This window comes from Ovis aries, chromosome 3 (genome assembly GCF_016772045.2).
Source record: "Ovis aries strain OAR_USU_Benz2616 breed Rambouillet chromosome 3, ARS-UI_Ramb_v3.0, whole genome shotgun sequence".
Taxonomy (NCBI): Eukaryota; Metazoa; Chordata; class Mammalia; order Artiodactyla; family Bovidae; genus Ovis; species Ovis aries.
In genome coordinates this window covers 206,847,193-206,861,385 of record NC_056056.1, presented here as the reverse complement: position 1 = coordinate 206,861,385, position 14,193 = coordinate 206,847,193, and the positions used below count along the sequence as shown (strand labels likewise).

Below are 14,193 nucleotides of genomic sequence, written 5' to 3'. Positions count from 1 at the left end.
ACGTTCTTAGATTTAGGTATTTGATAAACTTTGAATTAATTTGTGTGTGTGTGTGTGTGTGTGATCCAGTCTTTTGTCGATGGATATCCACTTGTCCCAGCATCATTTGCTGAGAATACTGTTCTTTCTGTACTGAATGGTCCCAGCGCCCTTGTCAGAACTCAGTTGAACATAGACGTGTGCACTTATTCTTGGACTCTGAAGTCTATTCCATCATACGGACTTTGTGTAGTTTAACTTTTTAAAAATCACCTTTGGAATTACTTTAGTTTGACCTTTTATCTCCAAATCTCCAAAAATTATCATTTATTCAGTTGATTGAGCCAGAATCAAATTTGCTGTGGGAAAAATTTACTAAAAAAATCAAGAAAATGGATTTCATAGCAATGTTAATACAGTGTTAGACTGTGTTACAATTATATGGTTTACTATTAGCATTTCCAAAGGTATAAATGTATGAGACATTACAAATCCATTTTAACAAATCAAAAAGGGAAATTATGATAAAAATGAGACACTGCATACCATAAACATATAACATGAATACATGAATAAGGATGTTTAATATTTAATTATTTCACAAATTATGTACAATGAGAGTAAAACAGTATAATTATGCATTCTAGTTTTTTTCTTTTCTTGCTTTCAACTTTTCCTGTAGGTCTGTTTATCTGCATTGCAAGGGTTGCTAGGTAATAGTTGTGTTATGGTTATTCTGAATATTTTCCTCACAGTCCATGATAGTTATTAGGAACAAATAATCAGTTTGTGCTGTGGTGGATCATTCCATTTTAATGGATAAAACACTATTTCCTTGCAATGCTCTGTCGTCCTTCTCTCTCAAATACTGTCTTCTGTCACAGTCTCTTATATTGTCACATCTTTGAGAGAAGGGACCCATACAGGCAAAAAAAAAAAGGGAAAAATCTTGACCTGGTTGACTTTCCTGAGGTTCAGAGAGAATGGACTTTTTTCTTTTCTCAACATTCAAGCAACTTCCTTCCAAGCGTTCACTAGTTACGTGGGAGACGTGTGCTTGCACAATTAAGATTCTAAAAGGATCTTTTTGCCGATTTTTACCTGAGGTATTAATTCACTTGTAGCATGTCTTTTTCACAGCCCTCAAATTCATTTTAAGCTCCTTTATTATACAACATCCTAACGGTGATCATGCATATTCCGTGCCAAGAAAAAATTAGTATGTACAAACATTAAAATCAGCCTTCAGACAATTAAACACAGAACACATGCTTGGATATTAATGCTTTGAATAGACAGCTTGGGGTTGCAGTCACCCAGGTTCTCTCATTAGGTTCTGTGGGTCACAGGGTGGCAAGTTTGTTCACTTGAAAGTGAACCCCAAAGAAAAAGTAGAAAAATCTATTGTTAATACCGTTGAAAACGCAGAACAAGAATCAAATAATTAAAAATACTGGTCATAAAACCTCTGATCCTCTCACCATGCTCCTCAGCATTAACCTCTTGCTTTCTCTCTGCTTAAAAGTCAAGAGTACTGACACTTAGGGGCTCTCAGGCCTTGCAGTTCTGCCATTTCCCAGTAGGGGGCGATGTTACATTGAAAAACTGAACCAGTTTTTTGGCATTAACCCTGGTGGGTCTGTGTTCCTTCTCTTTTCAAGACATTTTTTTTAAAAAGTCCTCTATGAATACTTTTTTTTTTTAAACTCAAAGAAAGTGAGAGTTGAAGAACAGAAGAATTCTTCAAAGATAGTTCTTTTACCCACTATCTTCACAGATACTTCTTTGTATGTGACATTCTTGAAGGTTGGTATCAAAGTCCCAAAGTACGAAATGCATCCCGCAAGTCATCAACCTCATAGAGTGGCTGTGGAGAAAGACAGTGAGTGCCTTTGTAATTTTTGTGTTAATTTTTTTCTTTTTAAAATTTGTATCCTTTGGTTGCACTGCATCTGGGATCTTAGCTCCCCGACCAGGGGTTGAACCCATGTCCCCTGCCCCAGAAGCTCAGAGTCTTAACCACTGGACCACCAGGGACGTTCCCATTAATATTTTTGAAGAAAAGAAAGGGAGAGGGAGAGGAAAGAGAAAGAGAGGAAGAAATTTTACCAGGAGTAACATGGATTCTGAGGAGAGTCTAAGTTAAAGATGTGAGTGAGGAAAGAGAAGGGAGGGGATTAGGGTGGGGAAGGGTGGAAGGGAAAGGAATTTTACTAGAAGGCTAGTGATTGTGCTAAGTCGTGTCTGACTCTTTGCGACCCCATGGACTGTAGCCCACCAGGCTCCTTTGTCCGTGGGATTTCCCAGCAAGAATACTGGAGTGGGTTGCCATGCCCTCCTCCAGGGGAATCTTCCCAACCCAGGGATCGAACCTGAGTCTTTTTTGTCGTCTGGATTGGCAGGCACGTTCTTTACCATTAGCGCCACCTGGGAAACCCCAGAGGGCTAGTAGAGGGCTTTGAATTGTGAAATATTAGAGCAAACTCAGTTGTAGGAGAAATGACAACAAAAACAGACGAGAAAGTTTTCATCATAGGAAAAATGAGAGGAGAATGATAAACACACACACACAAACACATATGCGGAAATGTAGGAAATATAGGAAAAGGAAAGATAAGTAGTGCCAGGGATAGATAACTTTGGAGACAGAAAGAAAACGAGAAGCAAAGAAAGCCCCCTCACTTACCAAAAGGATGCGTCGAAGCTGTCTAGACAGACGAACCGAATTTTCATGCAGTCCCTCCCAGGCTTTGAAAGTTCTTTCACGATTTTCCACAAAAGTATTCCAGCAATAAAAATAATCTATTTGAAAATTTAAAAAGGAGAGAGGAGGGGATGGGTCAGAGCTCAAATCATGAGGAAAGAAAGAAAACCCTGCCACCCCTCCCCCAAAGTCTTGGGCCCACCGATTCTTTTCCTCCAATTCTCCTTGATAGCTTTTGGCGCCAGAGGTGAGTTAGGACTTTGGGGGCGAGTTAGAATTCTGCCCCTCTCTCCCCTATTTCTCACCCTGGCTTTTCCCAATCTGAATGGCCAGTCCTGCTCTGCAGAGCCGGGCCGAAAGGTCCCCGAGCACCTTTGAAGGTCATGATGGCGATCTGGACTCCAGCGCGGTGCAGCTGCCGCAGCCCCTCTGGCTCGTTCTTGCGCTCCTTGTCGCAGAAGTAGAGGCGCGCTGTGAAGATCCGCAGGCTCAGGTTGGGGTACCCCCGCAGGAAGTCGGCCACGTGCCGCGCACAGTCGTAGCAGGGGCTCCAAGACGTGAACCAGGTGACGCGGTAGCACCGCCCAGGGTCCAGATCCCAGTCAGAGATGTAGCGGAGGAAGAGCAACTCCACGTGGCATCCGGCCTGCGGAGAGAGCAGAGACTCAGGGGATGGTGACCGACCTTGACTGTCCTGCTGGTAGCTTCACCGTCATTAGTAATTCGTGTCCCTCCCACCGGTCAGCCTTTTTGGGGTGCCTGTCTTCAGTTTTGTCCTAGATTACAGAAAGGCTAAGCAACTGCCTGAAAGGACACAATGATGAGCAGTGAGCCTAAACTCTTTGCACTTTCGGCCTTGGGAAGGGGAAAGGGAGCCGATTTTCTGTGGAATAATGGGAGGGAGGATGGAATGGTTTGAGTGGGTCAAGTAGCATCACACTATCTCAGATTTAATTTTTGTTTGTGAAGTTGCTTTTCCTTCCTTGGAGAGGAAAGAACATGGCTTGGAAGTGCTGTTGATGTAACCATTGTGAAAATACACTGGACTCCACTACACCAAGTGGAGAATAAAAAGTTAGGGTTAGGAGAGTCTGAGACTGACAAGTGGGTGCTGTAAAAGAGGTGGTAGGCACCGACTGTGGTCTAAGAACAATTAAATACAGGGGTCCCTTGTTTTATTGTGCTTGGCTATATTGGACTTTGCAGATACTTCACGTTCCGAAGGTTTGTGGCAACCCTGCCTTGAGCAAGTCCTTTGGTGTCATTTTTTCCAACAGCATCCACTCACTTTGTGTCTCTGTGTTGCAGTTTGTGATTCTTCAAATTTCAAACTTTTCATTATTATGGTTATCTGTGGTCAGTGATCTTTGTTACTAGTATGACTCATCGAAGGCTTAGATGATAGCAGTTTTTAGCAGTAAGCTTTAAAATTAAGATATACACTTTTTGTTTTAGATACAATTGTATTGCATACTTAAAAGAACTATAGAATAGTGTAAACATATAACTTTTGTATGTACTAGGGCTTGCTTGGTGGCTCACATGATAAAGAATCTGCCTGCAATGGAGGAGATCCAGGTTTGATCCCTGGATCGGGAAGATCCCCTGGAGAAGGCATGGTAAGCCACTCCAGTACTCTTGCCTGGACAAGTCCATGGACTAGAGGAGCCTGGTGGGCTACAGTCCATGGGGTCACAAAGGGTCAGAAAGGACTGAAAAACTAGCGCTTTCAGGAAACCCCCAAAGTTGACTCAGTTTATTGCAACATTCTCTATTGCAGTATGCTTTATGGCCATGTTCTGGAATCAAACCTAGAAAATCTCTGAGGTGTGCCTGTAATGAGTTTGCTCTTTGTATAACCCCCCATGATTGTAATAGTAATCACTATAGTGAGATATAGCAAGTCCACTTCATGTTGCAGAAAAGTCATTGCTCCCAGAATCTGGAGACCTAGGTTCCATAAGTCACCCAACTTTTAGATCTTCTGATTCCTCATAAGTTAAATGGAGTTTTGTTGTGAAGACTCAGGGAGAGAGAAGGAAAGGAACACAAAAGCTTTCTATATTTAGAATGTGTCTTATCACCAAATAGGGAAAAGATTAGAAGCTAAAACAATTGCAAGTGGGATAATGAACACAATACAAATACAGGCCAAGAAAAGTGGCATGTGTCAGTGTCATTCTACCCAGGGATTCTTCCCTGCGTTTCCGCCAAGACCATGTGTCAACTGCATGTTATGTAAACTCTTCTGGATTTTGGTGACGAAGTCTCTTGAAAATGTAATTCTCTGATCTTCTAGGTCTTTTTTTTTTTTTAATGCTAGATATGTTATTGCTCAGTTGGTAAAGAATCTGCCTGCAATGCAGGACACCTGGGTTCAATCCCTGGGTTGGGAAGATTCCCTGGAAAAGGAAATGGCAAGTATTCTTGTCCACTCCAGTATTCTTGCCTGGAGAATCCTATGAACACAGGAGCCTGGCAGGCTACAGTCCACGGGGTCCTAAGAGTCGGACACAGCTGAGCGACTAAACCACCACTGCTGCCATATTATTGAGAAGCAGTTTTTCTTATTTATCTATTCATGGCTTCCCTTGTTGCAGAACAGGAACTCTTGGGTGCGAGGGTTCAGTAGTTGCAGCATGAAAGCTCAGTAGTTGTGGCACATGGGCTTAGCTGCTCCAGGGCATGTGAAATCTTCCTGTACCAGGGATCGAGCCTGTGTCCTTGCACTGGCAGGCAGATTCTTATCCACTGTGGCACCAGGGAAATCCTGATCTTCTAGTTTTAATTCATGGCTTCCCTGAATTTTCTGAGGGTCACTATGATGAATGTACTTACTGGCTTATGATCTAGGGGAGCAGGAAGGAATAGAAATCATTTGAAAGATAGAACTGAATCATTAATTTTTCCTAATTCTTCTTCCTTCATTTTTTAAAACTCCAAAGCCACAATTTGTTTTTCCACGTTTACAGTTCAGCTTGAATGAGCTGATAATATTCCCCCAAATAAAAAGTCTCTTTCTTTTGGTTTCTTCCTTAATCTGAAAAGCAATTTGGATGCTGGGGAAAGGAGAGGAAGGTTTGGGGCAGTGATTCTTAGCACTGAAACAAGGTGTGGCCTTGATGTGCCCAGCAGGATTGGGGAGGATGTTAAATGACTGCCTTTGGAACCTGTCTATTGTGGGTGCAGGGACATAGAAAAAAGAAAAGGTATCTCAGAAATCTAATCAAGACAAATGAACCAGGCTGAGTAGCATCATCAGCAGGGGGCTATAAAAGTGCCCTCAGTGTAGCAGGCATTAATTAATTAATAGCGAGATATTAATTGATACCTTGTTTCGAATGTGCCCGAAGTCCAGTGAGAAGGAGGTGGGACTGTCCCGCCGCTTCACCACATAGCACAAGTAGGTCTCATGGCGGCCCTTAGCCCAGCGCACGTTTTTGAACTGGTAAATAAACTGTCTCTGCTTCATCAAGAGGCTGTGGGTGAGAGAAGAGGGAGGAGATGCAGCCTTCTTGGCTTTCCATCAGCTTTTAAAGAAAAATTTGTAATACTTGGGCCAAACCAGAGGAGATGCTCTTGCTTCCTTATGCTGGATGCCTAAGACTTACTGAACTTCAGATCCACTACCCCTTTTCATGCTTGTATTTAAGACCAGTTGAGACAGCAAGAACCCCAAAGTGATCCATGCTCACAGGACAGGCTGCTTTCTAGATGTTGATAACTTGGATTTACAGATGTCTTTCCCAGTTTCATCTTTTCAGGTTTTCTCTCCAGTATTAGTCATGTCTCACTCTTTGCTACCCCACAGACTATAGCCCGCCGGGCTTCTCTTGTCTGTGGAGTTCTCCAGGCAAGAATACTGGAGTGGATTGCCATTCCCTTCTCCAGGGAATCTTCCTGACTCAGGGATCGAACTTCTGTTATCTCCTGCATTGGCAGGTGGGTTCTTCACCACTGAGCCACCAGGGAGGCCCCAACGTCTACCTAAATGTCCAACACAGATCTCAGATTCTAAGTGGCCAAAACAATATTCCCAAATTGCCCTGTCCTGACCTCCCTCTCCTGTCCTACCAACTTGCCATCCCAAGAATACAGTCTAAAAGCTTGGAATCATTCTTGATTCTCCTTCACTCATATTTAATTAATTAATCATCTAAATTTATTGAGTCAAACTTTCCAGTATTTCTGGGAGTGTCCCTGCTCTGTTCTCTCGGTTCTCTGCTTCAATCCAAGCCCTAATCTTTCTTTTTATCACATTGTCTTGATCTCTAACTGATGTCTCTGCCTGTAGTCCCTTCAAAATAACAGTTTCCATGAGGTGCCCTAGAGATCTCAGAAAATCTAGAATAAACTCCAAACTCATTAATTGTGGTAAAGCTGTTACAGTTGGACACAACTACATTTCTATCCTTGCTTTTTAGTATTTTTCTCTTTTCTCCCATCATTTCACCCCCTTCCTTACCTGTGTAGCAGGCCCCCTGGCACTAGTCTCTAGTTTTCTTTCCAGCCATCTTGCTGGTATACATATCCTGACTGAATTCTTTTTGCCTTTTTTACCCCACTGTGCAAAACCTACCCCTCCTTCAAAGCCTAATATCAATTTCAGCTCTTCCAGGAAGACCTTTCTCAACTGCCACTATCCCCTCTTTCTAGGCAAAACTGAATATTACAGCAACAAAAAACCCCTCCTGAAGTTTCCTGCTGTTCTCCACTCATCCCTATCAAAGCATTCAACCTTTGTTATCAATTGATTGCTACGTCTGTCCCCCTCAGATGTAGAATGTAGATTAGAATTTCTGTGCTTTGAGTCAGGAAGTGACACTTTTTGAGTCATATGTTAAAAGTGTGAGAGGTATTTGACCATTCTCAACTTGAATATTACAAAAAAGTAGAAAGTGAAAATTTTTAAAATGTTAAAGAATTAAGGTTTAAAATACCAATATATCTAGTGATAATTAAGACACAGAGCTTCCCTGGTGGCTCAGACAGTAAAGAACCTGCCTGCACCATGGGACACCCTGGTTCGATCCCTGGGTTGGGAAGATCCTCTGCAGAAGGAAATGGCAACCCCCTCCAGTATTCTTGCCTGGAAAAATCCCTTGGACAGAGGAGCCTGGAGGGCTACAGTCCATAGGGTCACAAAGAGCTGGTCACATGACTGAGTGACTAATACTACATTTTACTAATTAGACATACTATCTAATGACAATCACTGTTAATATACTTATGTTTTTCCTTCTAGTCTTTTTATGCATATATATTTACAAGATTTGAGTTAGGCTGATCTCATGTATAAATTCACAATACAATCTAGATATTTTGCCATGTTCTTCACACACCGGGGATGGGGGTCAGGGACAGATTGCTTTTTGTTTTCCGGCACAGTGTCTTGCATGTTATAAGCACTAAACTGAGTTGAATTTGTAGAAATAACTGTGCCAACACAAGTTCCTTTGTAGTTGTGAACATAGCACAAGCTATACAGTGTGTGTGTGTGTGTGCGTGCGTTAGTCGCTTAGCTGTGTCTGACACTTTGTGACCCCATGAACTGTAGCCCAATGTGGTTGATAACCAAAGCATCAGTAGTTAGTGTCCCTGGTTTTTGTCCTTTGTCTTTTTCAGCAAAAATATCTACCTGTGGAGATAACGCTGCCACCTAGTGGCGTTGAGCAGAAGTGCAGACAATTTGTCAAAGTAATGATCTAGGCAGTAATTTGAATACGGTTTGCTGGCGAGAGAATTGAAACTTATTTCAATTTTTTTTTTTTTTTTTTTTACATTGAGGTTTCCAGGTGGTACAGTATAGAATCTCCCTGCCAATGCAGGGGGATCGGGTTTGATCCCTGGGTTGGGAAGATCCCCTGGGGAAGGAAATGGCAACCCACTCCAGTGGGTTGTGCCTGGGAAATCCCATGGACAAGAGGAGCCTGATGGGCTACTGTCCATAGCGTTGCAAAGAGTCAGGCATGACTGAGCGACTGAGCACACACACGCGTAATTTACATATTCACCCATTTAAAATTCACAATTCTATGAATATTGGCAGATGTAAACACTTAACACTCTACTACTGTCGTGTACGGAACATTTTCAGGGCACCCCTCCCCCCAAGTTTTCTCATCCATCTCTTCAGTCAGTTCTTTTTCCCCCTCCCAGGCACTGTAATTATAAATGATGGTTTATTTTCTAGAATTTTATTTTAAACATGCATTATCGCCTCATTTGTGTCTGACTTCTTGTACTAAGTATATTATGACGTTGACATTCATCCATGCTGCTGTATGTATCAGGAGAGTTTGTTCTTTTGTCCTGCAAAGCACTATTCCATTGCTTCGGTACAGCACATTTCGTGTATTCACTCACCTGTTGAGGGACATCTGGGTTGTTTTCCATTCGAGGGTTATTGTGAATAAAGCTTCTACACCTACCTTTGTATGGACATGTTGATTATTGATAGTTTGATAGTGAAATACATGAGATAGACCCAGAAGTCAACTTCCCAAGTGTCACCCTTACTAAATCTGTAAGCAAGGGCCAGAGATTTTTAAAGGTGTTGTAATTTGAATGTTTTTCCCACACACATGAAGCTTATTGGAAATCGTTTTGAGGGGGCGGTGTGGGAGGTGGGGCGCTGTGCCACATGACATGTGAGATCTTAATTCCCCAACCAGGGATCAAACCCATGCCTCCTACAATGGAAGCATGGGACTTCCATGGAAGTCCCTGGAATCCACTTTAAATCCTGAGGTATTAAAAAAAAAAACAGAAAATCCTGAGGTAGAGAATTAGATGTATCACCAGTGTATACATTACATATATGAAACCATATACAAGTTAGTCAATCAAATTTTTATAATTAAAAATTCACACTTGACAGAAATCCAAAATGAATGTTAATAAAAATCTAATAATCACTGGCTTTATTCTAAAGTGATAATAATTTACCATGGTAAAACCACCACAGCACTACCTCGTTACTGTTACTATTGTTAATTGACATAACCACCCTCAGCATATTACATAAACCGAATACATAGTAGATGCCTAATAAATACTGGAGAGGAAGAAAAAAAATTCTCTCCTTTGGGCCCAGTTTTAAATGGATTAGGCATCGTCTCTTACCAATAAATTCCTTTTGCATTTAACCTGTCCTCCTGGGCTGTGTGGATGAGAAGTGGGGGAGGGGATACAATATCATGCATTGCAGGTGGTATTGGCCGGGCGGTTCCCGTAGGAGGGAAAAGTGTCCTGGGAGTGTAAGGAAGGATAGGACACAGACTAAGGAATTCAAATGGCCTTCTACCCCCACATGAAAATACTATTTCCATCAGAAGTTACCAGCCACAGTGAATTGAATTGCATGCCTGTGACCTTGTTAAGTATCTTTAATTATAGCTGGGGGCTTAGTTCCTATTCTCTGGTTTCTCTCCCTCTCTTTTAAGAAATATTTATTTATTTGGCTGTACCTGGTCTTATTTGTGGCATGTGGGATCTAGTTCCCCTACCAGGGATTGAGCCCAGGCCCCCTGCATTGGGAGTGTGGCGTCTTAGCCACTGACGCACCAGGGAAGTCTTCTTTGGTTTCTCTTGAGGATGCAGAGGACTCGGTAGAGACTGTCTGTAAGGCCCACAGGTTGACAGCTGCGCCAGACAGCTGTGTGCCCTGAAGCGGAACCCTGGCTGCATCCCCAGCAATGCAAACCAGAGACAGATGGGTTAAAAGTAATCGTGACCAAGTCATCCTTTCCTGCCGCGTGCCATCAGTGCTGTGCTCTGCAGATAGTATTTTCCTTAATGAAAATCATGTATTTCCCTTTTTCTCCTGTTGAATTTCATCCTCTCTCCTTCTCTGACTTTCTCTGAATTTCAACTCTGATTTTACTGTTGTTTTGCATTTCATTATTTACAAGTATCTCCATTGAGCCTTTTTCGTCTCATACCACAGATTAGTTTTCACTGTAAACTGAGCTGACGTGTGATATTTTGCCCTCAGTTTTCTGAAGGACATTTAATCCACCATTAAGATTCTACACTGAGATTGAAGTATATGGATTAGGTATAAATTTGCATACATTTGCAATAGAAATAGGTTAAGTTCTATGATAATAACATTGTCATAAACTTCATGTGAAGACATCATCAAAATTTTACAGAGTATGCATTAAAGAAGTAAGTTAAGTCATGTCTGAAGAAATGGAGAGACTCAGTAAAGAGTAAAAATGCCATTAACTGCCTCTTTGGCCTATAATATTAAAGAAGCTTTTTCAATTGAATTTATCTCCTTGTCACAGACAGTGACTGACCTTCAAGCAAATACTTTTGAATATTGGCATTTAGAAAATAATTTCTTGACTATGTAATTTTCAATAAAGTCTCTGTAGTCAAGTTTTTCTTCAAGAGGTTCTACAGTTGAATGTTTACAGAATTATTACCATTACCACTACTGTTTTTAGTACAGTATTGCCATGACCTTTTCATGATTTGAGTCTCTTAACATTTGCCTGATGAATATTACTACCATAAACTATCCTAACTGTAAGGACAAGTCAATGCATGGTGCATAAAAGTTCTTTTGAGTATGGAAAGGAAAAAAGAGAAAGATAATTGGGCGGAAAGCATGTAAGATCTGAACAGAAGATGAGACAGATCCAGAAAAATAAATGTGTATCTTGACCAGGCAGATCCTGTGAGTCAGTGTTAGGGGAAAGGGAAAGTCTACGCATGTTATCACTCAGATTTGCTCTGAGAGTAAGGCCAGCGCAACCACCCACAAGCAGACTGCTTTACCTGTCCATGGTGGAATCCAGTTTGTCTTTCTTGGCTCCCTGAAGATCTTAAGAAGAAAAGCTTGCCTCCAGCACTTCTGCTGCACTGGCTGAAAATGCACCGGTCTCACACATTCAAATTTGAACTCAGCCCTTTAGGCTCCTCCCCACAACAGCATCACCACCAACAGGTACCCCATACCCCAGCAGGCTTCCTCCTGTTTGGGTCCACTGGAGATGGGTGGGGTTTTCATAGGCAAAAATTCACAGAGAGAAAATGACTGAGGGCCACTCTGCCTAATGTATAGGTCCCTTTAGTTCTGCTTCTTTAAAAATGCAGTCCACCCTCCACAGGTAGTAAAGATCAGGAGACAGGAGAAGTAGACAGACTGTATATTGTAATCCTGGTAAGAAATGATATCTTTATTCATTTATCTATTTCTTGGCTGAGCCTCAAGGCTTGTGGGAATCTTAGTTTTCTGACCAGGGATTGAATCGAGGCCATAGCAGTAAAAGCACCAAGTCCTAACCACTGGATTGCCAGGAAACTCCTCAAAATGGTATCTTTAAAACATAATAATAACAATAAATTTAAAAGTCTCGTGTGTCCGATCAGCCAAAAGCATCTATTCCTCATTTAATTACACAATAGCTCTGAGTCTCAATAAAGACCGACACTAACTGTTCCTGCTTGTTTGCTGGCCAAGTATACTCAGGACTTAGGACGGAGATTTTTGCCTCCCAAACCACTGATTTTTTTTTTTTTCCCCCTTTGATTGCTTTACAAGAATTGCTAGAAGGCTAGATGATTACACCAAAGGATAATTTTTGCATAAGGTCATCTTTTCCACAGAAGCCATAGATTAATTTGAAGTCAGAAGCAACAGCATCTCAAACAACAAAAGATTTATTTCATCACACAGAATCAGCCTCTAAGTGACTGCACTGAACTTAGAAAACAGGTTGGGCTTTTCAAATGAGAGGCTTTAAGTTCCCTCCCTCATACAAGCTGGTCTAATAAAGATTTTTACTTCTCCCTCCTGCATTCATATGTATTCTATCTATTCATTCAATAAGACATTCAATACCCACTAGGTGACAGAAACTGCCAGGTGCCGGTGTTGCAATAGTGAGCCAAGCGGCCAGGGTTCTTGCTCTCTTTCTGCTTCAAGGCTTTAAAAAATCGTCTATATGTTAATGATCCTCCCCTTGCCCCAGTCTGTAGTTCTAGCCTGGAACTCTCCCTTGTACTCAAAGTAAGTATATCCATCTTCCACCTCAGCATCTCCCTCTGGATGTCTGGGCATTTCAAACATGGCTAAAACTGAGCACCTGTTCTCTCTCTCAACGTATAATCCGGTCCTCTTCCCTCTTTGTCTCAGTGGCACTCAGAGCCATCCTGGCCATCTTCTTGGTTGCTCTCTTTTAAATCTCATGCCTGAATCCTGTTAACTCTCCTTTCAGAATAAATCCAGACTCTGACCACTTGTCATCACCTCCAGGTCTAAGCATCCTGAAAAAGTGTTCAGCCGCTCAACTGGCCTTCCTGCCGCCACCTTTCTTCAATTACAGTCTATTCTCACAGCAATCAGAGTAATTCTTTCGAAAAATATATATATATTAATTAAGGTTTATTTTCCTTTTTGGCTGCATGGTGTGCAGGGTCTTAACTCCCTTACTAAGAACTGAGCCCATGCCCCCTGTATTGGAATTGTGGAGTCTTAACCATTGGGCTGCCTGAGAAGTCCTATTTTTGAAATATTTTCGATCATGTCACTCTGCTGTCAACTCTCCCTGACCCCGCCTTTCTCAGTAAGAAGTCAACATCTTTACAAATGGCTCCCCAGACCCTCTGCCCGGCCCTCTGCCCCTGCCTTACCACTCTCCTTGCTCTGCACAAGGAACACACAGGCCTCAGTCTCTGCACTTGCTTGTCCCTCTGTCTGGAATAAACTTCCCCTTGCTGTTATTACTGCTTGGTCCTTTGTCTTTACTCAGATACTCCTTGTATCGAATTGAGACTTTTTCTTGGCTCATATCTAAAATTTCCACTATATCCCATCACACTGACCTTTCTCTTTCCACTTCCTTAACGTATATTTTTCTTTGGCACTTATAACTTCAAGTACGAAATTGTCTATGTTCACTGAGTCTTAGGTCCATGAGAGGTTGGTTCCTCTGCAGGGATTCTGCTGGTGGTCTAGTGGTTAGCGGGCTTCCCAGGTAGCACTAGTGATAAAGAATGTTCCTGCTAATGCTGGGGATATAAGAGACGTGGGTTCAGTCCCTGGGTGGGGAAGATCCCCTGGAGGAGGGTATGGCAACCCATTCTAGTATTCTTGTCTGGAGAATCCCATGGACAGAGGTGCCTGGCGGGCTACAGTCCATAGGGTCGCAAAGAGCTGGACACGACTGAGCGGACTTTATCACACATGCACACCAGTGATTAGCACTCCATGCTTTCACTGCCAAGCTCGCCGGTTCAATTCTTGGTTTAGTCTCCTCTAGTTGAGGGAATTAAGATCCCACAGGCAGTGTGGCACAATCCTCCAAAATAGAAAAAAAAAAAAAATTTCCTCTGCAGAGGCCAAGGTGTGATCATCCAAGGGCATGTAAAATCTGATCCTCTTGTTTCCTCAGATATGAGTGGTATCAACTGATTGTCTAGAGAGTGACATGCACACACATCCTTCCAAAGGAAGTTTAAATATTAATTCTCAGAGATGGTAACATCACAAAATC

General features: G+C 42.0%; 1 protein-coding gene across 1 annotated transcript; it reads right to left on the bottom strand.

Moving 5' to 3' along the window:
- Positions 1–334: 334 nt before the first annotated feature.
- On the bottom strand, positions 335–11,563 carry AICDA (activation induced cytidine deaminase). The gene is made up of 5 exons (XM_042247582.2): positions 11,474–11,563; positions 6,015–6,162; positions 3,056–3,329; positions 2,666–2,781; positions 335–1,846 (listed from the first exon to the last, which is right to left on the bottom strand). Exons 1-5 carry the CDS (start codon positions 11,479–11,481, stop codon positions 1,793–1,795), a joined length of 600 nt encoding a protein of 199 aa, XP_042103516.1. The 5' UTR covers positions 11,482–11,563; the 3' UTR covers positions 335–1,792.
- Positions 11,564–14,193: the final 2,630 nt, after the last annotated feature.

Bases quoted from the DNA above. Each gene is read 5' to 3' on its own strand.
- AICDA (XM_042247582.2), bottom strand. The intron at 3,330-6,014 runs GTATCAATTAAT...CTCTCTCCGCAG, and splicing joins TCGGGCACATTCGAAACAAG to GCCGGATGCCACGTGGAGTT. The intron at 1,847-2,665 runs GTAAGTGAGGGG...CTTTCTCCACAG, and splicing joins AGCTTCGACGCATCCTTTTG to CCACTCTATGAGGTTGATGA.